At 39.7% G+C, this 25,373-nt stretch overlaps 1 protein-coding gene across 1 annotated transcript; it reads left to right on the top strand.

Moving 5' to 3' along the window:
* Window positions 1-6,818: 6,818 nt before the first annotated feature.
* Window positions 6,819-18,750, top strand: AMBN (ameloblastin). The gene is made up of 13 exons (XM_045580699.1): window positions 6,819-6,874; window positions 8,240-8,308; window positions 10,190-10,240; window positions 11,545-11,592; window positions 12,084-12,194; window positions 13,710-13,946; window positions 14,878-14,916; window positions 15,270-15,308; window positions 15,650-15,688; window positions 15,960-16,019; window positions 16,102-16,146; window positions 16,760-16,804; window positions 17,735-18,750. The coding sequence occupies exons 2-13, from the start codon at window positions 8,255-8,257 to the stop codon at window positions 18,272-18,274; spliced, it is 1,308 nt and encodes a 435-aa protein (XP_045436655.1). The 5' UTR covers window positions 6,819-6,874; window positions 8,240-8,254; the 3' UTR covers window positions 18,275-18,750.
* Window positions 18,751-25,373: the final 6,623 nt, after the last annotated feature.

Below are 25,373 nucleotides of genomic sequence, written 5' to 3'. Positions count from 1 at the left end.
GTTTGTGCCTCTCTGCACTTCTGCATTTCAGCCAGAGACGCTGAGACAGGATCTTCATCTTGCCTGAATAAGAAATCTGGCTTCTTTCTGGGAGACGCTGTTCTTAAATTTGCAGGGTAATTAGAGCCCTGCATATCAGCTAAACGTTACCTTGCTCTGACTAAAATTCAGTAAAATCCTCCAAACTCCGTTCCGGAGACTCTCGTGGTCAGTAAATTGTTTTTTGTTTGTTTGTTTTTGTTTTTTACTTATGGTGTTTAACCCAACCTTCATATATCCTGTGCAATGCAGTGTTTCAGTCACAATAATATGTCTTACCGTACAAGCATTACTGTAATCTATGCCTGTTTATGGATAGTTGAAATTTACTTCTCAGTGATAAAATACATCCAAGAGAAGTAATCATGTGGAACATCAGCCTCCATTTACATTATGTTGCATGTATTACACTACATAACCCATAACACTCCATTCATTGGCCTTAGGAGAGAATGTGCTCTTCTCCACAAGGGAATGTGCAGGTAAATGAAGTTTAAAACTGACCCACTGCCTCCTCCACTTACCCCAACTCACAGGAGTTCTAGAAAGCAGAAAAAGAAAATGGAGGGAATTGAAGGTAAGATCAAGGTCTACATCACACATTCAGAGCCGTGTGGACCTTCTGACTAGAGATTAGGAGGACTGGGGCCACTGCCCTACCCAAGGCCACAGCCCTACCCAAGGCCACAGCCCTACCCAAGGCCACAGTCCTACCCAAGGCCACAGTCCTACCCAAAGCAAGAGTTGCTGCTGGAGCCCTCTCCTCCCCTCCACCCCGGACAGGTGCAGCCCCGCAGGGCTGTGGGGCATGTCTTTCACAGCAGGGGCTGAGCTGCAGGTGGGCAGGCTGGAGAGGTTTGGAGAAAGAGGCTCTGAAACTAGAAGTATCTCAGATTAGACATGTTTGTGGCTTTGTAGTCTATAGTTATTAACCTGAAACTAAAAGATTTGGAGGCTTTGAATCTCGGGAGTCTTTGAGGCTTAGTGTGAGCTTTGGGGGCATCTGGAGGCTCTTGAAATGTGCAAGAAGAGCCTCAGAAAAAACAAAAATGGGAAACTTCTTCATGAGGCTTGTTCTAGGTCCCAATTTTGAAAGAAAGGGGAGTAAAAAGAGCCTCAACACTTTCTCCTGGCTTGATAAGCTTGCTCTTCTGGGGAAGGGAAAGAGGAGATCAGAATTCAGCACTTGAGCTCTGTGGACCTATTAGAATACAGCTTGAGCTTGGCTTAGAAATTGATAAGGGTAAGGAATCCCAACATGTTTCTTTTTTTTTTTTTTAATACATTTTATTGATTTTTTTACAGAGAGGAAGAGAAAGGGACAGAGAGTCAGAAACATCGATGAGAGAGAAGCATCGATCAGCTGCCTCTTGCACACCCCCTACTGGGGATGTGCCCGCAACCAATGTACATGCCCTTGACTGGAATCAAACCCGGGACCTCTCAGTCCGCAGGCCAACGCTCTATCCACTGAGCCAAACCGGTTTCAGCACGTTTCATTATTTTAAAGGCAAAACATCTAGAATGGTACCTCTGTTTTCTTTACTTAATGATATAAAACATAATCTAAACTGATTTTAATGACACCGTGACCGTTACAACACACATTCCTATTAACAGAGTGGGAAAGAGGTTCTAGCAAGGGTCCCCAAGCTGTCTGGCTTTTCTTTGTTGTTTTGTTTGCTTATCTTAGTTCTTGGACTTAGCTACAGTATTAGTTCAGGTGACTAAGTGTTTCCAGAATTGGAAACCTTGGTCTTTCCTTTGGAAGATGGATATGGCAATAACTGGGAAGAAGAGGAGGCAAATAAGTTTCTCTTCTTTTTCTGCACGCAAGTTAGCTGAGTTCATGATGTTTGGCATCATGATTATAACACATCTACTAATCGGATATATTTTTCACTGGATTCCCTAATGTCATTCAGCCTCAGCCAATTTGTTTTTCTCTCGCTATCACACAACCAGTTTTTATAGGTCATTCCTTCAATATGAAGCATCTTTCACCTTAAAACTGTCTGTGTGTATTCTTTATTTGCTGCAATCCTGGATTTAAAGCTCATTTTCTGCAAGAATGCTTCTATGATTAAGTTTGCCCCATTCTAATAACCTCCCGGTTTGACACCTTTAATAATTACGTTAAATCAGTAATAATTTGCACTAATTGCATACGTACACTGTTTCAGGCACTGTCCTAGGAACCTCAGTGCACTGTTCCATTTACTCCTTTGTCAAGTCCTTTGTCTGTGCTCTTTTACAGATGAGGAAACTAAGGCACGGAATGGTGACGTACCTTGCCCAAGACACACAGCTAGAGAGTCATGAATCTATCCGAACCTGCCCAGTCTGACCCCAGGACCCACAGTCTTAGTAGCGAAGTAATTTGCACCCTGTCTTCTTTTACAAGGTGTGATATTTCATAATAAGGCTCGTGTCAGTTCATGTATCAGTGTTATATATAACACCAACTGACGTTTTTGAGGAAAAGAAGCCTGAGTGTCCCTCTTTACATCATTAAATGTAATGTGAGGGTCTGTTCATAGCAAGCCTTTAATAAAATGTTCCTTAAACTCGGCAGGTAAGTGACTAGCACAAGACATGTTTCCTGACTCGCTTACCAATTATCTACGCCAGAGGCTTCTCCTGGGCAAAGTGAGACCCAAGCACCATCTCTTCTGTAAAACCGACTCTGCTGTCAGAGAACAGGGCCACTGTGTGAAGAGCTGAGGTCATCCTGTACTGTCCTGTGATCACTCCGTCCTCCCAAAAGTCCTTCTGAAGTGAGTTTATGACGGAATCAACCGGCGGATGATAATAATCCTGGAAATAAACAAATGAATCGCCATTTTAACCTACAAAACAAGTGAGTGTTTTACTTGGCAAGCAGCCAAGAATTGTATCCATTACACACAATTTGCCACAAATTTCCTTGTCTGAAAGAATCAATGCCAGTTTTGCGTATTGTGAGAATTACCAGGAATGCAGGCTTTGGAACTCATCATGCAAAGGAAGGCATGAGGTGTGGGAAAATGAGCTCCACCTGACTCCAATAAAATATGCATGTAATAATTTACTGTGAAATATATTTACATGGAATGCACTTTAACCTATTTTTAATGTCTGTCAAAAATTACATCAAGCATGGGATTAATTTGTATGCTATATAAAATCTTTTATATTAGACTAGAGGCCCAGGGCACGAATTCGTGCACAGGTGGGGTCCAGCTGGCTGCTCAGATCAGGGCCAATGGCGACAGGCCTGCTGCGGGAAGGGGACTCAGGAGGTTGGCTAGCCAGCCCTGCCCCGATCAGGATGACAAACTCCTTTATCTTTTTCTTATATGTGAAGTTCTTTATCTGGCCTTCAATTCTACAATAAATGAGCTTTGCTGAGTAGAGAAGGGCGTGGCAAGAAATATTCAAAATGACAAAAGAGCAAGGATCTGCAGCCAGCGTGACCTTCCTTTTGAAAGGATGTGTCTGCTCCAGGCAGAGGGCTCGGTCTCCATGAAACCAAGGTCAGTCTTTGCATCAGGCGAGTGGAATCGCTGAGGCCTTTTTGAGAGTCGCCAAGGCTGGGAGCGTGATCTCAGAACAGTTAAAAGCACATTCGTGAAGGGATGTTATGGGTTCTCATCAAAAAGCCCACATATGACTGGAGACAGGGAAGCACCGATCAGACTGTCAAACCTCAGAGGGAAGGTAGGGGAGGGAAGGGGTAAGGAGAAGAGATCAACCAAAGGACTTGTATGCATGCAGATAAGCCTAACCAATGGACATAGACAACAGGGGCCTGGGGGCATGGGTGAGGAGGGGTTTGAGATGGGAATGGGAGGATGAGGACAAGTATGTGTGATACCTTAATCAACAAAGAAAATTTTTTAAAAAGCCCACGTGTGTCTGTGCTACACCGGTGGGGTTGCTTTAACACTGAAGCCTCCATCCACAAGCCCACCCGCCTCCAGCAGCTGGTGGGAGGTTGAAAGTGGCCATGTAGATGAGGCCAGTGCCAGGCACTCTCTCACAATCCGGGATGCCTCAGGGGGATGTCTGAGGCCCAGTGCATAGATTCATCCCAATCCCCATAGGCCAGGCTGGGGGACCCACCAGTGCATAAATTCATGCACTGGGCCAGTTTCAGCCCGATCCCCCAGGCCTGGCCAAGGGGCCCTACCAGTGCACAAATCTGTTCATCGGGCCTCTAGTCTATATGTAAAAGGCTAATATGCTACGTCTGACCACCCAACTGGTCGCTATAATGCACACTTGACCACCAGGGGGCAGATGCTCAAAGCAGGATCTGTGGATCTCAGTGACTTGGCAGCGGCAGTTCTCAGGTGATGCGCCCTGTAAACCAGAGGGGAGGGAGCCTGATTCCTTATGGGACTGTGCAATTCCACCTTTGGCTGTAGGTGATGTTGTTGCTGGGGCACAGTCAGCCCCAAATCTGGTTTACTGCACACTTGCATTTGCATTCCACACCCTGTATGAAAGCAACTTTACAGAGTGCCCTCTCGGGGACCTCCAGGACCACTCACACTCCGGGACCCCTCAGGAGGATGTCAGAGAGCCTAGTTCAGCCCATTCTCTGCAGGCCAGGCCTCGGGACCCCACCTGCCAGATGGACCCTGCTCACTCTGCAGGTGCAGGGGAGGGACCATGGGAGGTTGGCTCCAGGGCATGCTGGGCCCTCTTGCCCAGTCCTGCCCCTCAGCCACCTTCTGATTAATTTCCTTTCAATGTGCATGAATCTGTGCACTGGGTCACTAGTAAACCATAAAAGACATACACAAACTCCATTTCCTGTTTATCAGTTATTGAGAAGCTTAGTCCCATGGGTTTAATATCAATTTTGATGCAGAGGAAATGCCTTCCATCAAGTCCTAGATGTATCCTCCTTTGAGCTCATGGACCTAACTGCTCGTACTCCTCATCCTATAACACACACACACACACACATACACACACACACACACACACACACACACAATATCTTTATGGTCCCATCTTTAGTGTAGTTTCTTCCATCAAAAAAGATAATCATCCCATTTATTGAGCATCTATTGTATGGCTGCTGCTGCATCTTCACCACCTCACCAAATCCTCAAAACAAGCCTAACTGGCCCTAGCTGGTTTGGCTCAGTGGATAGAGCTTTGGCCTGTGGACTAAAAGATCCCAGGTCCCATTCCAGCCAAGGGTAAATGCCTGGGTTGTGTGATCGATCCTCAGGGTGGAGTGTGCAGGAGGCAGCCAGTCAATGATTCTCTCTCATCATTGATGTTTCTATCTCTCCCTTCATCTCTGAAATCAATAAAAATAATAATTAATAAATAAACTGTGAAAAATATATTTTTTTAAATAAGCCTAACTGTGTGCTAAATGATTATTAGCCTTCTATCACAGAAGAAGAAACAGGATTAGAGAAATTAAGGAACTTGATCAAGTACCAGAGTTGGAATAAAGAGAGAAAAAGAGAAGTCAAAAATAATACTTCTCATTTTAATAATATTTTGCTGTTTACATAACATATTTCCATTCCTTATTTCTTTGCATCCTAAAAATAATTATTTTATCAATGGGAAATAATTCTTCAGAAGCAGCCTCTTGGATAACACTATTTGAAGCTTCTCGGCCTACGCTTAGATATGAAGACATACTTCTTCCATAATGCCAGCTTCCTCCAAGTTCTCTATAATTAACAAGATCCCTACTTCCCTAACGAGGGTACTGACTCATCCCTTTTTAAGAAACCAACCTTAAATTCTTAACCCTCTCACATCAGAAATCACACCTTAGAAAGACATGAGCATCAGAGAAATAACAAAAGCGGCTGAAGTTCAATTCACATCCAAGACATTCCTATTTGCTCATAGAAAAAACACCCATCCTTGATGATGTTAGCCTCTTATGCAATTCCAGTACCTGAAAATGGGTCTATCTAGAGAGCAAACTGAGAGTTGTGCTTGTGGGCTTGATTGGGTCATGGAGAATGTTCTGATTTATTCCTCTCTCCCCTCCCCAATTCCCTCTTCCCCACCCCCCTCCCCCACCCCCTCCTCAGCCCCCTCACACCCCCGGCCAAAGAACATGTGTCAAAGGTTTTCCTGAAGTGATTCTTTCTGAGGGTCTAGTTGAAATTTCTTAAAAGAGGTAATTTAGATATATCTAATGTTATATCCAGGAAATTCATAGTGGGGAGGAAGAAGAATCATAACATGATTTACCTAATATTTTTATCCTCTCTTTCAAGCCCAGAAAGTTATTTTAGTATTTCCTTCTAGACTGTGTATTTGTTGAGGGAATGGGGGGGGGGGGGGGGGAGTTAGTTTTACCACAACAAACATGAGGGTGGAAGTCTTGAGAATGCTGGCACAAGGTTTCCAGTTTAATCTGCAGATAAAACCCTGCATAAAACAGATAATGGTTTATTTTGAACCCATTTTACATGCACTTCCCCCCTGACTCACCAAAATTATTATCTTCAGAGTTTATGTCCATTATTTCCTCACTATCTTCCCTGCAATCAAGTTCTCTGGATAAATACAGGGGTTGAGTTACAATTAAAAATAATGAGACTCTACCAGACCAATGTCCTTGCATGTAGTAAAAAGGTGTGGGCTAGAGTTTGGTATGTTTTTTTCCCCTCATTTTGCTTCACTTTGATTGGTGGGTTGACACTTTAAATAAAGATTTCAGGTCTACCCTGATGAGAGATACAGAGCGAGTCCCAGGCACATACAGTCCAGAAAAAAAAACAAATAACTAATCTTCTTTTCTTAGAACTATCTTGGTTGGCATCACCAGGCCCTGAGAACACAGTGCAGGCCAGCATTGAAGGTAAAATGTGATTTTATGATTTCCTTGTGATTCCTATCTTTCTTCCTATCTGCAGGCAGCTTTTATAAAGAGGATTTATCTTCATTTGTCACCAGAATAATAACTTATTGTAAACCATTAGCAAGTTTCAGAGAAGATATATCTAATAACCTTCCAGCTTAAAAAAAATAAAATAAAATAAAAAAGACTTGCATGTACCAGGGGGCAGAGGAGGCCAGGGGGAGGTCAAAGGGGGAAAGGAGACATGAGTACTATTTATAATACTTGAACAATAAAATAAAAATTAAAAAAAAAAGAAATTCAGGATGGGACAGAACTGCATTTAATATGCATAACACTTTGAGTGATATGGATATTTTAACAACATTAAATTTTTAAATCCATATGTAAAAAATAAGTAAGTAAATAAAAATATATATACTATTTCATAAAATGAATTTTTGTAAAACACACATTTGCTAATTGTAATAATGTGCTAAGATGGGTGATGGTGCATAAAATCTAAATGTATCTCTTATATTTAATAAACATTTTATACTGAGGGGGGAAAAAGACTTATTAATGAGGTGGGGGTTTTTTTTTTTGGTTTTTGGTGTGTTTTTTTTTACTGTTTGTGATTATTAGTGACATTGCCTAATTTATAAAAGTATAAGAAGAAGAACAGATCTCTTGGCTAGACAGACTTTTGTTCATATAAGGGTAAGAGCCTTTTGAACTGATAAAATCATTTTAAAGAGATCATTTATTTTAGAAAAAGAAAAACTCAATTTTTAGAAATATTTTCCATTAACATTTTAGAAAGTTAACTATTAAGTTCGTTCTAATTTTAAAAATGTAAGTTTGGTTATGTGGGCATCCTAGACATAGAATGATTTGCCTTATAAATCTGTAAATAAAGGTCTGTTATGAAATTATTATTGTCTGTATTACATTTTCAATGAATTTAAAGTTTGCTCTGGAAGGAAAAAAATATAACTTCCTGTGGAAGATACTGAATAGACCAAAATTTCACATAGTAGCAGGGATTTTCCAGTTCATATTTTACAAAATGAAACACAGAAGTTAAAGAATATGCATGAAGCTTGTTTCTACATGTTCATTTAGGTTGTAGCTACACACACACACACACACACACACACACACAGAAAGTTCTTGGATATTTTCTAATTGCTTGTCAATTCTTTACAAAAACTAGTAAGTACAAATCAGTTGTTCAGCAACATTTAGTTTTTTGTTGTTTTTGTTTTTGTTTCGAACCTGGTTGTTTTGGATAACCAGCGATTCAGCTCATTTGAGGTATTGTCTTTTAACCATTCTGGAGTAAAAATGTGTCTGATTTACTTCTCCTACCTAACTCTGTTTCAGATCCCCCCCTTCAAGATGAAGAACCTGATACTGGTCTTGTGCCTCCTGGAAACGAGTTCTGCAGTGCCGGTAAGTCTGAGTCTCCTAGTGTGCGTCCCAGCAGAGACACTGTTGGACCCCAAAGAACGCTGAAAAATGTGGGCTAAGAGTCCATTGACTCATTTGAATTAATCCAGTGTTATAACTCCTACCGAACCAAAGGTCATAGTTGCCCAGACATGAGCCTTACCATCCAAAAGCAATAAGTCAAATATATGATTTTTCTATTCAAAAGCTATTTAAAATATCTCAAAGACAATGTCTCAGTCTCCCTTCATTCACTCAAAGATAAGAGACTTACATTGTCTCCACAATGCCATGGCACAATTTTCTTATCAGCTACTTGTTACTATTATGAAATTGAAATAAAAAGAAATTTTATTTTAAAAAGTCAAATACGTTTTCTTCACTTAAGAACAATATTAACTTTATTGTTCTTTACTTAAGAACAATAAAAGAACAATATTAGCCAAATTACTATGGCTACAAAACTGAGCTAGTAATTTCATTTGAACCTAGTAATTAAACAATAAATTTGCCTTATAGAAAAGATATTGTGTGATCAAGAACTGAAGTTTCTTCAATCAAAACATGTCATGGCAATAGGGGGAATTGCATGCTACAGTCATACACCTGGTCCACTCTATCATATTTTGAGGTGATCTCATAAGAATACACGTCTTTCGAGCACTGAACTATTCCAGCCAATAGTATGTGATTCTGTTTTCACGAGCACTTTATTCAGCTGCTATCTGCTTTTGGCAAATGTTAACTAAGCACCTGCCATGTACCCAGCACTGTGCTGGACACTGAGACACAAAGGTAAACATGACATGGTCTCTTGTCTGGGGAGCTTATGGTCAGCCTCAAATGAACTTTAAAATATTTCAGTTCCTTGAGAAAGAAGGTTAGCTCTTTGGGTTTCTTAAAGTTAAACGTTTTTGAGAAAGGGGATGAAAACTGATCACAAGGACTCAAACCTCAAATCTACAAATAAAAAGTTTCTATTCTTTTGCTCAACAAGATTTTTAAATGAAAGAAAAAATTGAAGCTGCCATTCTAACTTACCTTTGTCTGATACTGACGTTGAGGTCGGACTCCATCATCGGTCTAAGACCTTGACACTATTCAAACCTATTCTATTCCACACCTACGACAGATCCACTTTGCATAGGATCAAGACAATTGTTTAGGATCACCAGCAGACTGCCTGCCAAATTACATGTTCTCCTTTCACTGCCACATGGGAAATGTGTCCCCTGTCTACTCACATTCATGTAATGATGGTCATTTAATTTATAACTTAGAGCTAGAACTTTTTATTTAAGAAAAAAATGATCCCCTTTTATATGATCCCCCAAATATAAACACAGATCAGCTGCTTTATACATAAAATTATCTCTCACTAAAGATGATGGAGGGTTTGTGGAAGCTGTTTGGATAGGAGGCAAGTTGGGTTTTGGCAGAGTTTTGCTGAGCATCTAGATCACACGCCACATCCCATGAACCAGAAGCATCTAGGTTTGTCAAACACACAAGAAAAATGACCTCAGGTTTGTTCCCTTTCCTCTTCTACATAACGCTTAAGAATAAAAGTTACTTTTACAGTATTTTTCTACTTTGTTGCTTTAATTTACTTATTATATCACTTTGAAACTAAATCAAATTTTGCTTTTAAAGCAACATAGCACTACGATGCAGACAAAGGATAGATAATTTCCACGGGGGCAAATTTGTAAAATAATATGATAATTCCCCGATCATTTAAATTATTCTTCTTTCCTCCCAAAAGTTCAAGTTATTTAGGTAATAAACCAAATGTTGGCCTCTTGACTGTCCTTTTTATCTTAAGGAAGTGGTTAAGGAAGTTTCTCATGGAAAAGAACTCAAAATTATTCTGTTTCCATATAGGTGTTTCCTCGGCAGCCGGGGACCCCGGGCGTGGCCAGTTTGAGCCTGGAGGTATGTACTGTCAGAGCACTGACCTTTCCTTTTCACGTTTGTTTGTTCCTGGGAGGGGAGAAAGGTGGTGGGCTGTTTCCGGTCTTCCCAGTCAGAAGGCAGTGGCCCTCCTCCTGTGTGGTTCTGGAGAAGCTTATGGCATCTAGGAGAGCCTTGTTTTATAATTTTACCTCACTTCCAATTCTCAGGTGCTTTACTTTTCATAACATCATCTGTATGTGAATCAAAACCATATTTTAACACCTGCTATATATACATTATTTAATACCCACAAAGATGCATTAACATAATCACTACATTAATATAATTACTACATTAATTCAAACACATTGGTCTGATGTCATAAATGGTTTCTATTTAGTTCCTTCTCCTTTTAGTACCTTATACTATAAAGTTCAGATGAAGGAAATTTACCTTAGAAAATTCAGTCATTTTTAAGAACTCCAGTAAATAACACTAACATTGTACCTGCCGCATAATCTGTGGTAGTCTCATTGCACTTCTCATAACTAATATATACTCTGTTTAGAAAATCCCAGCAAAATAGTACTGTTTGACCATATTAATAAAATATATCAACAGTTACAAGAAGAAAAATATTTATGAAATTTTAAATGTATCACAAGACCTTGCAATATTTATTCAGATTATAACAATCTGGGGGCAGTCAGTACCTATATTGGCTGAATGCCCATTTCATACGCAAGCTAATTTCACTGAGTTATTTTTTTCTCACTTTGCAGCTTAAATGTAACCAAAACATGCTAAACTTTTTTCTAATACATTGAAATTGACTTTCGGTTGAATTGCTGGTATTTTTAACAATCTCTCCAGATACCATTTTCTCAACGTCTTTTATATTTTTATTTTGAGGACTTTTTTGTTTGGGAAGGAGATGGAGATGGTCTTATTTTGTTTTGTTTGCTTGTTTTTTCCAGTTTCTCTTCAAGTAGAATTTTAAAAAGTCAAAATATGCTAAAAGAGTCAATGAAGTCCTGATAATTACATTTGTATTTTAATTGATTGAGCTATTTTTCCATATTTCAATGAGACCTCAGTTAAATGATGCTTTTTCTCTACTAATAATAGAAAACAAGCTAAATACTTTAATAGAAATAATAACAACAGTGGGGAAAAACACATTCAACATTTTCATTTTTCAGTGATAATTAATGTCTACATCTATTTTATTTAAATTGACCTACTCCAAACTTTATGTTAATGATATATGTTGAAAAATCCGTTGTGTCGTACAAAAAAGGGACATGTGTGGTAAACAGTAACACACTTTTTTTTCTTTACAGACAATGAGACAATTGGGCACCTTGCAGGGACTAAATATGCTTTCTCAGGTAAACTTATTTTAAAATATTTCTTATTGCAAAGACTGTATTAATGGTGGTGGTGGTAGGTGGTAGTGAGCAGCATTGTCATTTTTAGAATATATTTGTGAACAGGAGATATCCTAAATTTTGGAAGAACTAATGAATAACTGAAGTAACCTAAAACACAATAAGATTCTAAGATGGACTGGCAGGGGAAAATAAAACAACATTAAATTTTCTTTAGTAAAAAAAATTTTTTGCATTGTCAATTTTATTATGAGTACTTATAAAGCTAAATCTAAGACAAGTATTTGAGGATACTGCAGTCTGGCTTAGGATGGCTGTGAGTCTGTTGCAAGAGAGTGTTTGCCTATCCATGTTAAATTAAGTAATCTCAATCTTACTTTTGCTATCTCTACATTTTCTGTGGATCTTTTGGAAAACGAAAACCAAGTTTAAGCCAATATTGAAGTAGAAGTAAATTTCTCTCTATCTATCTTTTCTCCCCATGTCTTTAGTACTCAAGATTTGGCTTTGGGAAATCACTTAATTCTTTGTGGATGCACGGTCTCCTTCCACCACATTCCTCCTTCCCATGGCTGAGACCAAGGGAACATGGAACTCAACAGGTAAGTTAGTTACATCAATTATTTGAAACACCAAGTCTTAAATCTTCCCCTACTTACATTCTCTAGGTTGTCATATACTACCCACAGAGTAATAAACAAACATACTAGTAATTATCCAGACACCAAATACATCAAAACTTGTAACTAGTTTTAATATTTTGGAATATTTAAAATAAAATTGTCCAAATTTTCAACTCATTTGAACATTTATTTCTAACAGGAATATAGAGACTCCCAAATATGAGACCTATGTTAAAAATATCAGCAATAACAATAAAATATCCTCAAAATGGAAACAGGCTAAATCCTGGGCAATTCTCATTTTAATCAAGATTCCCCAAATAATTATTTAAAAGCACATTTAAACTGATGCCAAAGTCCTGGTTAAAACATCATGAACCTTACAGTAATCATATATCAGTTAACTTTAACCATTATTTGTTAGTGCCTAATATATAAATCAAATTGTAGTCTGCGAGTGAAAATGAAGATGTTTAAGAATGACTCTAAGGTTTATGGGATTTCAGATCAGATTGGGAAATAAGAGAAGACAACTTATTACAAGCTGCTAAATTGTGAGACATAAGTAATGAAGGAAGTATAAGGAACAAAAACTGTAATTGTTTAGAGATTGGCAATGGTTGTTCTGAGACCCATGTCACTTTGAGGAGCTGGCAATCACTTTAAAAATAACAGGGAGCCATTTACCACAGATAATTTTTTAATATATTTTTTTATTGATTTCAGAAAGGAAGGGAGAGGGAGAGAGAGAAACATCAATGATAAGAGACAATCATTGATTGGCTGCCTCCTGCACACCCCCTACTGGGGATCAAGCCCACAGCCTGGGCATGTGCCCTTGATTGGAATCGAATTCAGGACCCTTCAGTCCCCAGGCCAACGCTCTATCTGCTGAGCCAAACCGGTTTCGACCACAGATAATTTTTTTAATATCCACAAAACATGGTTGTTTTAACATGAACTTATAAGTCCAGATGGCCTCCCACAACAGGCAGCATTGCCCACCAAACTGTATTTAGTGGGACAGTCAGTTATGTTGATGGTGACTATTTCTCCTCTTGATTGTTTCCAAAATAGACTCTGTAGTGCAGAAATTTGATTGGTGTTTTGTTTAATTACTCTTTCTCCTTTCATTAACTCAAAACTGTACTAAGCATCTATCTTGTGCCAGGCACTTGTTAGGAGCTATATTAAGTCCTGGGCTATAAAAATAAATAAGACATACCCTCCCTCAGGTGACTAGGGACAAAGATTGGTAACAAAAGATTTGTAATCCAGTGAGAAAGGGGTAAAATAGAGATGCACAGGGACAGCTATGAGAAACTAGAGGAGAAAACGACTTGTTCTACAAGGACATTCACATAGCTTCCTCTCTTCATGAGCAGACTCTTCCAAGTAGAAAATTCCCAAGCAAAATATTTTGCTTTAGAAATTCTAGACACCACAGTTCAGTGAGCCATCGCATCCTGACACTCCTTTCAAATTTCTCTACAGTATGAATATTCTTTGCCTGTGCATCCCCCACCTCTCCCATCGCAGCCATCCCTGCAGCCTCAGCAGCCGGGACAGAAACCTTTCCACCAGCCCAGCGTGATCACCACCATCCAGGACACAATCCAGAAGGGAGGACCTCAGCCTCCGGTTTACCATGGACAGCCACCCTTGCAGCAGGCAGAGGGGCCAATGATTCAACAGCAGGTGGCACCATCAGAGAAGCCACCAAAAACTGAGGTAAATCCTTCCCCTGAAGGTAGATCAGGATCACCCACTAACTTAATGAAAAAGGGGGGGGGGGGGAACAATTTGAGAGCACATTTAAATATTCAGAGCTTCAGGGAATAATGCCTGAAGATACAAATATGGTTTTGAGCAGTTGATGTATCTGAGAGTAGAACGCAAATGTTAATTTCTGTCATTTGCCACCAGGGAAGGGGCATGGCTTCTTAAAGAGTCTGTCTCTCTAAAATGTGGTTTCTTAGCTGAAGAAATGTGAGCTTTTAGATAAAATAAGGAAGCCCAGAGAAGTCCAGGCTTCCCATCATCAGGGTCCTCTTCACTGTCGAAAGGACAGAGACGAGTGATGGATCCCTCAGCATGGCAATTAGTATGTTCCATTCTTATTTCTCTACCTGGTCGTAGAGAAGACAGCCATGGGAAAGCATCTCACAATGATGTAGAGGAAAGAGCGACGGACAGAAAAAGAAGGCACCATGTAACTGACATCTGCAGGCATTTAATATTCCCCATATCATCCTGACTATAGTCCTATAAAGATCAATATTACTATCTTTTTTAAAAGGAGAAGACAGACTTTGAGAGGTTATACAATTTTCCCAGGATACCTAAAAATTAAGTGCAGAGTCAGGATTCAAACCAACCTGATATGCTCCAATTCCAAAACTCATTGCTTCCCACTGTGCAAGACAAGGCCAATTCACCAGAGACACGCTGCCTCTCTGCCCGAGCACTTGAGTCGTGTCAGTAAAAGGCAATTGCAGTCTCTTAGTCTGTAAAAATCTGGGCACTTCTTTGAGACTGTTTTATCATATTCATAAGTAAGAGTGTGTTCGGTTTGTCTATTTTGATAGTTCAGTAATCTTACTATTTATCTGTGATGCAGCAACCAGGAATGGATTTTCAGCAACCAGGAATGGATTTTCAGCAACCAGGAATGGATTTTGCTGATCCACAAGGTCCATCCGTAAGTATACATCTCAATGAGACTTTTGTGGGGGGAAAATCTTTATTCTTTAAGAAAGAATAGTAAAAAATTTAAATTGCCCCATTTGTTATGAATATGAAGTACGAGTCCCTTTGTTTTCTTTAATATGAAATACTTCCTTGTCATATAAATACCTCTGCATCTCTGCCTGTGCACTTGAGTCATATCAGTAAAAGGCAATTGCAGTCTCTTAGTCTGTAGCTTCTGAGATTAACGAAAGCAAAAATTGGAAAACTTATTTGAGATTGTTTTATCATATTCGTAAATAAGAGTGTGTTCGGTTTGTCTGGTAATTGATGGTTTAGTAATGTTACTGTTTATCTGTGATGCAGCTACCAGGAATGGATTTTGCTGATCCACAAGGACCATCCGTAAGTACACATCTCAATGAGACTTTCTTGGAAAAATATCTCTATCCTTCCTTTAAGAAAGATGAATAAAAATTTTTAATTGCCCCATTTGTTAGGAATATGAATTATGAGTTCCTTTGTTTTCTTAAATATTAAGTATGTCATTGTCATATGAATGCATCTGCATCCTTGCCCTTGCACTGGAGTCGTGTCAATAAAAGACAATTGCAGTCTTAGTCTGTTACCCCAAGACTAATGAAAGTAAAAAATCTGAGCACTTCTTTGAGATTGTTTTATCATATTCATAAGTTCGGTTGTCTATTTTGATAGTTTAGTAATGTTACTGTTTATCTGTGATGCAGCTACCAGGAATAAATTTTGCTGATCCACAAGGTCCATCAGTAAGTATACATCTCAATGCGACTTTCTTGGGGGGAGAGGGGGAAATAGCTCTATCCTTTCTTTAAGAAAGAAGAGTAAAAAATTTAAATTGCCCCATTTGTTAGGAATATGAAGTATAAGTTCCTTTGTTTTCTTAAATATTAAATACTTTGTTGTCATATGCATATATCTGAAAATGTGTTTCACATAAGTGTTAGAAATGGCTATAAAGAAGGTTTGCCTATATTATAGCAAATCTGAATTACTTATCCTTTTCTCTACCACTTAAAGATATTCTCAATAGCCCGTTTGATATCTCAGGGACCGCTGGCCCAAAATAAACCATCTTCGGTAAGTTTTTTTAAATACCACTTTCATTTCAAAGATTCCCTGGGAAAATGCATTTAGTGATTATTATTGTATTTATATTCAGCTTTATCCAGGAATGTTTTACATGTCCTATGGAGCAAATCAATTGGTAAGTCTATATTTTATGAAAAGTATTATTTTTAATTAAATATCACTTTAATGCCCTAGCTGGTGTGCTCAGTGGATAGAGCGTCAGGCTGCAGACTGAAGGGTCTCAGGTTTGATTCCGGTCAAGGGCACATGTCCTCATTGCAGGCTCTATCCCAAGTAGGAGGCAACCAACCAATGATTCTCTCTCATCACTGATGTTTCTATCTCTCCCTCTCTTTTCTTCTTTGAAATCAATAAAAACACATATAAAATAAATAATAAATATTATAAATAAAAATAAATGCTACCTCAAGAGCTAAAATTATAAAATCCTGTCCTCACACAATAGATTCTATGTTCCCTGAAAGCCTAAATTAGCAACTGAAATGGCAAAGAGACACACTTTCTATTTGAATAATTCTGGACACACACAACACATTAAAGAAAATGTAAATTTGCTATCTGATCTGAATTTTCGAAATTGGTTACATTTCTTCAATTATCCTCATCTCTCCCACTTTACTCTGCCTCTGGACACATCATTAATATTGAGATTTAAGGAGGAACTAAATGACCTTTAATTTAGTATTGAGTTGCTACAATAGGGGTCAGCAGTGTTTCTTTTTTCACAGAATGCTCCTACCACACTTGGCATCATGAGCTCAGAAGAAATGGCGGTGAGTAATATCTTCAAACTCTCTTAAAATAATATGCAGGGAGAACAGTCACAGATGACTGGCTGCAAGAGGCATTGGCTGTGAATGCAGCCAAACAGACAGCATGTGACTCAGATTGTTCTACTCCAAAACCAAAGCTTGATCCTGAAGCAGTGTGCAAAGATTTCATCGTATTTCCCATACAGGCATTTCTGAGAGATGATGGCCTTTCTTGAGCCTAGGGTTCTGCTCCGTTTCTTGGCAATGAGGAGAGGAGAAATCTCTCTTGAAAAGACTTCAATGAAGGGCAAATGCTTCAAACCAAAAACAATACACACGGTTCACACAAAGCTCCTGTTCCTTCTCGGACCATTTAACCCCTCAAAACAAATTCAACAGCCCACAAATCATTTAGACCTCAAAACTGAGAGGTCAAAAAAGGGGGAGTGGGGGGGGGAGTAATCAAGCTTAAAATTTTATTACTATAAAATTGAAAAGACATTAATAAGTTAATTCAAGTATAGTCTTATTTTGTCATTATCCACTCATATAACAGCATTAACAAGTGAATCAATAGACTCACACAATTTGACTTTTTCCTTTGAAAATTTCTTGTTGCATCTGTTGGAGCACAAAGCAAAACAGAACCATACTGAATTAACAAATCATCAGCAACTACAGATCTTAACAAATTAATAAATACACCCATATGCTAACACTGAAAGAAAAATTGCATTTCAACATTGAGTGCCTTCTGAGAGCTAGATGCATCAAAAGATACCAGAGAGGCAACAGAAATGCCCTGTTCTCAAGGACTTTATCTCCCTGTCCGTTTTGTGTGGCTTCTCCGTGAATCTGACCAGATATAATAGCGTGGTATAGTAATAATAGGTGATGATGGTGTCTGTGGTAAATGTTTTTGTTTCTGTTTTTGTTTTGTTTTTTCCCCAGGGAGGCAGAGGAGGCCCCATGGCCTATGGAGCCATTTTCCCAGGATTTGGAGGCATGAGGCCAAGCCTTGGAGGGATGTCTCCCAATCTAGGCAAGGGTGGGGACTTTACTATGGAATTTGACTCCCCAGTCGCTGCAACCAAAGGCCCAGAGAAGGGAGAAGGACCTGTGCAAGGCTCCCCCTTGCCGGAGGCCAACCTAGCCAATCCAGAAAACCCAGCTCTCCTCCCAGAGGTAGCAATGCCTGGTGCCCTTGGAGGGCTTCTTGCTCTCCCAAAGGACAATCTTCCCAACCTGGTCAGGGGCCCTGCAGGGCACAGCAAGGGATCTCCCAGGGTTACCCCAGCAGCCGCTGACCCACTGATGACCCCTGGATTAGCGGATATTTATGAGCCCTACGCTGCTGATACGACCACACCCTTGGGAGAAACGACCTTGGATACCACAGTGACCCCAGACACAGAGCAAACATCGATGCCAGGAAACAATGTCCAGCAGCCCCATATTATGCACAACGGGTGGCATTTCCAAGAGCCCTGAGAGCCTTGTGATATCAGCTACGTTGTGTTTGCATAAGCTCCCCAGCTTTGAACCATGGCCTAACTTTTCCCTAAAACATGTTTGCCCTCTGCAGCAAACGCATATTAATAAACACAAGTGGTTAGAAATAGTGTAGGTTCCCTTCTTGCTTTCATTCTCTTGTTGAAATAAAAGGTGTCGACGGTCTCTGTGACTTAGAAATACTGTTGATCTCTGCATCTGAAAGTCACTGTTTCTTAGCTGTCTTAGGCATTTATAGGATGTCTCTTACTAGCGTGACACTGTTGTATCCAGAAAATGTGACACTGCTTTGGGTATCCTTCTCTAAGCAAAGGCACATATTCTTAGAATTGTAAGCATTCAAATGTTATTAAATGGGGATCAGTGGACAACCCCTAACTGGTATTACTGGGTTTGGTATGTTGGATTTTAAATTCTTAATTGTAGAGTATTTTTATTTAATCTAGTAAAAACATCTAGCCTATTTTAAATAAAGAATTTGTTCACTGAAAAGATCAAGAAGTATATGTTTATTATTTACATACTAGAGGCCCAGGGCACGAAATTTGTGCACTGGGGGTGGGAGGGCCCTCAGCCTGGCCTGTGCCCTCTTGCAGTCTGGGAGCCCTTGAGTGATAGCTGATTGATGGCTTAGGCTCGCTCCCGGGGGGAGGAGGGAGGGAGAGGGGGGGGGGTCTTAAGCAGGCAGACAGACATCCTTAGCCCTTAGCACTGTTATGGAGTTAGGAGAGGTTCCCCACACTGCCACTGGGCTTACCTGCTGTGAGCCCAGCTCAGGGCTTCTGGCTGAGTGGCACTCCCCCTGTGGGAGCGCACTGACCACCAGGGGGCAGCTCCTGCATTGAGCATCTGTTTCCTGGTAGTCAGTGTACAACACAGCAAATCCATCGATAAATTTGCATATTAGCCTTTTATTATATAGGATATTTAAATGGTTAAGAAAAGCATACTCATCCCCTACCTTTGCTGTCTTTAACCCATGTTATTCAATTCATTCTCACTCTTTCATAGAAATTGTATTGAGCACATATCCATGTCCTAGGTACTGTACTAGGCAACAGTAACATAGTCCCTTCCCTGAGAACTTACAATAGAGATTTTTGACAAGTAGACAGACAACCACAATAGCAAAAACAGCCCATATGGGCCAAGCTCAAGAACTTTACATATATTATCTCACAACACCATTGGAAAATAGATGCATTTCCAAACCCACCATACATGTGAAAAGTACTATGAAAAGGCCAAGTACCATGTGAGAATTGGCTCGACCCTGTGAAATAAAGCAAGGGAAAATAATCACTACTAGTCACCAAACTAGATATGTATCAGTGAAGACTATTTGCCCAAATTAAGAGTTTCCAAGGCCAGCTTTGGTCATCCCTGAAAAGTAGCCTCCTGCCCCATTCTGTCCACTTCCTCCCAAGTTGCCCAGCCCAGATCAGATTCCACAGAACTCAGACTCCCTTTCATCCTCTATAAATATCCTGGGGACCCAGGAAAAAAAACCCTGATCTGGGATACTTCAGGGGCCTCAGCAGAAGCATACAGCCACCACCTATTGTCTCTCTCTATCTTCAGGCAGAGCCCTGCTCACCCCTCTCTTGGGCTGGAGCTTAAAGAGACATGCAGGAGTTTAAAATGCTGTTTGCATCTCATAGTGACTGGCAAAGGTGCAAGGGTAAGAGAATGACCTACTCTGAGACCCCACTGAGACCCACCTTAGCACTCCATGCACTCCCCTAGAAAGCAGTCTGCTAAAAGACATACCGACAGATCTGGGCTGAAACCTTAACATCTAATCTCTAAGAGTCTGAGTCTTTGGAAGTGAGACTTAACCTCTCTGCTCCTGTGTCTTCAAATTTATGGTGGAGCTACAACCCAACCCACCTCACAAGGTCATTGTGAGAACAAAAGGAGATAAAGTACACAAATAAAACTGCTGAATCATAGTAGTTTTCCTTTTTTCATAACGATCCTTTTTGTAAAGACAATCTAGCAAAACAGCAGCAGTAACAATGGAAGAATGGAACTGTTCCCTTTATCAATGAACTTGTGCTTTCCTAGTCACATGCCACACACTGCCCTTCTGATCCTTCTTGGTAATTTGGAACATGCACTTGTGAGATCACACATGCTGGTTTCCTGATAAATGTTGTCATATCAAGGTCTCAAAGTTGGCTTCAGCTATTGGCAGGCCTGGCACTTAATAGCATTACTAGTTAGATCACCTTTGACAAGGAGAGATACCATGTTGTTGAGTCCTTAAATCACCTCTGTTCCTGTCTATCAATACACTTTAAATACTGATCCACACAGTAAACACTAATGTGGCTAGGGAAAGTGTCTAAATATCACCTAAGGAGTGGGAAGATCTTAATTATTGAGAATTTTTTTCATTGGGACATCCGTGTACCAGGCATTTACATGAGAAACAAATGTCTTCATATCATACGCCATTCTGAGAGATCTATACAAATAGCCTACTTTCTGGACCTCCTTATTACTAACCTATCGATTTTATTCTTTCAAAATCCCTGAATAGCTAACCACTGAGTCAGTGTAAATATTCACCTCAAGCTATCTCTCCTTCCACACAAAGTAGACAACCAGATGTGTCATTTAAAGTTCTGCCCACTGAGTGGGGTGTGGTACATTAACTGTCCACTTACAGTTAATGCCAGAATACCATACAGAAACCCATGAATCAGATGCACACTCTTTCCTCTCCATTAATTGATTAAAGGCAGAGCAGCCCTATAATTGATTTTCCAAATTGAGACACTTTTGCCAATGAAAAGTGGTGTTGTGAATGATAAATGAATGTTGAACAGGTATAAAACAGTGATACCTAAGGAAAAGCTGGCCATCTGATTATTCTAGCCATTCCCCATGAAGTCAAATGTGTAAAATGAGGGGAAGGCATCAAAGTTATAAAGAAGAAGTACATTAAAATCTGGACCTCTTGTTTGTGCAACTTACCAGAGCCTTCCAGACTGGTTTCATATGTATCATTTTAGCTTAAAATGCAATGTTTGTATTCAATTTTATGGCCCAGTGAATCATCTATCACCTAATTCAACATGGACAACTCAAACAGCATATCAGTTGACATGCCATAATCAGGCACACAGTCTGCATTAGGGTTCATTAGCAAGGCAAAAACTACCTCTCACAAAGAAAGCCTTAAGGTTCTGTGATGTTATTCTATCAGTGCTTGCCAGAGGTTCCATGCAGCCATAGATAGTTCCAGTATATTTTGGTCCCTGTGTCATAATGCCCAAGTGACAGGGAAGCATATGCTATAGTGCAACCCCCTTTTTTGCCCTAAGTCCTACTCAAAACTGTCAGCCTTTCAAATTATACAGTATGTAGTATATGTTGCATTCAAAACACAAAGAAGTCCAAAAGCACTGTGGTTCTCTCTTCTTATACCGCCTTTCCCTTTAGCTATCCTGATGTGTCCAGAGTACTAGCAACCCAATGAATTTTTGCACCATTTATCTTTCACCCTCTGGCTTGTTGTTTTGAAACCTACTGCATCTTTCTTCAGTGTAAGGGACCATTGTGGTCTCCTATAGAATATAAAGATGATCAAGGATCTTTAGGACAATATTAAAAACCACAGAAGAGGTTACACAATTCTGGGGCAAGATAGTTTAAGTTTGTGTTTGTCCTGATTTTTTTCTTACTGATTGGAACAGAAAGAAAGCATCTGCCAGTCCATAATCACATATTTGTTGCCATGGGCTATGCTGATTTGCTCCAATAAACTCACCACATTTAGAGCAACTACAACTGGAATCACCACCTTACTGAGTTTGCAGTAATCCATTGCAATTCCCCATGACCACCCAGCTTTTGTATCAGCTGAACAGTTGAGTTAAATGGGGACGTGATAGGACAACTTCCCAGTATTTTTCAAATCTTCAAAAGTGCTACTGAGTTCTACAATTCTTACAGGAGTTACCAACTTGTTGGGGGTGGAGAGAGTATACGGTTTCAGAGCTTCCTCCACTTGGTTCCTCCTACCAGATAGATTTCATTTTGCTGGTGCAGGAATCAAGGTGGGATTCTGCCAGATATTAGATATCTCTAGTTTCACTTATATCTGGAACTGGGGAAATAGATGCATCAGGCCCATTGTTACATAAATGTGAACCAAGATCACATCTCTCATCTGACTTCTGTAAGCTTTCACTGGTAAATAATGAAGGTTTTTCAAGTTCAAACCATGGTCTAATAACCTCCAGAAAGTTTGGGTATTTCCTTTCCCCACCCACTCTACATAGTCACTCTAGTAAACTGTTTCAGGTCCCTCTGGAGAAAGCTTACGGAGATTCCCATGGAATATAGATGTGGTCAAATTCAGTCTTTTCTTTCAGGAACCTGGTCTCCCCTGAGCTGAGGGTCTCTAGGTCTGGGAACTGGATAAGAAACTGGAATCCCACTAAGGTGACTTGAGTTAGGCTCAGTGAACCTAGAATTTTTTTTTTTTGAGTTTTTATGTCAAGTAGTACCTTAACAAGGTGCCCATCTATTTTTTTTTTCTAGAAACCCATGATTTACTTGTCACCACCATATTACCTGTGTCTTACTATATCCTCCTTGTCTCTGAGAGCTAAGCCCCACAATCTGGCCTCTGTTTCAGAACCTTATTTTTCCCACTGAAAATCCAAAGCAGCAACGTCCATCACCGTATCTGTTCTCTAGAGGATAAAACCATGGAGCTCTTCCTAATGCCTTACTGAAGAAAGTCTTTCTGGGCCCTTCTGGGTGGAGAAGGATGGGAGTGACTCTGGAGTGGTAAACTTAATAGATCCATTATCCTGTGTGTCTCACAGGTATATATTTTTATATAGTACTTGATTAATCTTATTTTTACTTATATCAAGGGATGATGGTTTTCCATTTGCAGAGACAAAAATGAGGTCCTTTTATTTTTTAATATATTTTTATTGATTTCAGAGAGGAAGGGAAAGGGAGAGAGAGAAATATAAATGATGCCCAAGAGACATATGAAAACACGCTCAAAGTCACTAATCATCCCAGAAATGCAAATCAAAATGACAATTTGCATATCCACAAATCAACAAACGACAAGTGCTGGTGAGGATGTGGAGAAAAAGGAACCCTCGTGCACTGCTAGTGGAAATGCATACTGGTGCTGCCACTGTGGAGAACAGCATGGTGTTTCCTCAAAAAACTAAAAAATGGAACTTTCATTTGACCCAGTAATCCCACTTCTAGGAATATATCCCAAGAAACTAGAAACACTAATCAGAAAGGATATATGCATCCCTATGTTCATAGCAGCACAACTTTCAATAACTAAGATTTGAAAACAGCCTAAGAGCCCATCAGCAGATAAGGGGATTATGAAACTCTAGTACATCTACACAATGGAATACTATACTACAGTAAAACAGAAGGAATTCTTACCTTTTGCAACAGCATGGATGGAACTAGATAGCATTATGCTAAGCAAAATAAGCCAGGAAAAGATAAATATCACATGATCTCACTCATTTGTGAAATATAATGAACAACATAAACTGATGAACAAAAACAGATCCAGAGACAGAGAAGCATCAATCAGATTGTCAAACCTCAGAGGGAAGGTAGGGGAGGGTGGAGGTACAGGGGAGAGATCAACCAAAGGACTGTATACTTGCATATAATGGACACAGACCCCAAGGGGGGTGAGGGCATGAGTGGGGGGTGAGGGGTTAATGAGGGGATAAGGACACATATGTAATACCTTAATAAAGAAAAGAACAAAAAATAAAAAGGAAATATCAATGATGAGAGAGGATCATTAATTGGCTTCCTCCTGCATTGCCCCACACTGGGGATCAGGCCCACAACCTGGACATGTACTCTGACCAGGAATCAAACTGTGATTTCCTGGTTCATAGTCAACACATAACCACAGAACTACACCAGCCAGGCAAAAATGAGATCCATTTAAATCGAATTGTTTAAAAAATATTAAGTGAATAGTACAGGTTATAGTGAGAAATGGCAGCAATCAAAAAGGCAGTACAAAAATGATTATGAACATGAACAAAGTTTAAGAAAATTTGACTTAATTCAATCTTCTCATTTATGGGTAAGAAGACTAATGCTCGGAAGAGTGCTATCTTTTTTCAAGCTCTGATTGTTATTAGAGGGTGAAAAAACCCAGGCCTTTGGATTTCCTGTTCAGCACTGTCCTACACAAAACCACCACAGCTGTCAAGCACTCTCTCAAGAACTTAATTAAAGCTAGGAATAATCTCTTTTTTAAAGGTAAATGCAAAGAACACAAAATTCTACCAACAATATCAGTGTTTACTCAGAATGGCTAAAGTTTAATCATTCAAATACCCACAAGTATATGGTATTATACAAAATATTAACTGAATAATACAGGTTATAGTGGGAATATTCAAAGTGACCAAGACTCACAGTCTGAATTTTTTTTTGGAACTTGAAAACACTCTCTTTAGGAAAATAAGCCTCAAACACATAAAAGCTTTGAGTTTCTAAGTGTGCTCCTCTTTCATCCAAAATGGTTCAGCATGAGTCTTGGCCAGGGTAGTTCAGTTGGTTAACGCATCTTCCCAATACTCCAAGGTTGCAGGTTTGATCTCCAGTAAGGACACAAGTCAGGACACATACAAGAATCAACCAATGAATGCATAAGTAAATGGAATCCAAATCTCTCTCTCTCTCTCTCTCTCTCTCTCTCTCTCTCTATCTATCTCTAGCTCTATCTCTCTCTCTCTCTCAAAAAAAAATGCTCAGCAGGGACGGGTTGACTCATATAGACAACATGTGATAGCAAATAATATCAACAGACAGACTGTGCTGCATTTTCCAGAGGGAGATCAAACCAGCCGTTTAGATCATTCCTTTCGCCCATGAACATTAGAGACTGGAGGGAGGGGATGGTCCACGTACCAACAACCACACTCCGCAGAGGCAGACTTTAGAAGCACAATCCCTAGCTTTGAGAAGTGATCATTATGAAGCTGTTTGTCGTAATACCTTTTGCTGATGCTCTCAGCTCTCTTCCTGCACTTTCATCTTTCCC

The sequence above is a fragment of the Pipistrellus kuhlii genome, unplaced genomic scaffold, assembly GCF_014108245.1.
Source record: "Pipistrellus kuhlii isolate mPipKuh1 unplaced genomic scaffold, mPipKuh1.p scaffold_m20_p_1, whole genome shotgun sequence".
NCBI classification, from domain to species: domain Eukaryota; kingdom Metazoa; phylum Chordata; class Mammalia; order Chiroptera; family Vespertilionidae; genus Pipistrellus; species Pipistrellus kuhlii.
This window is presented reverse-complemented; position numbering and strand designations above follow the sequence as displayed.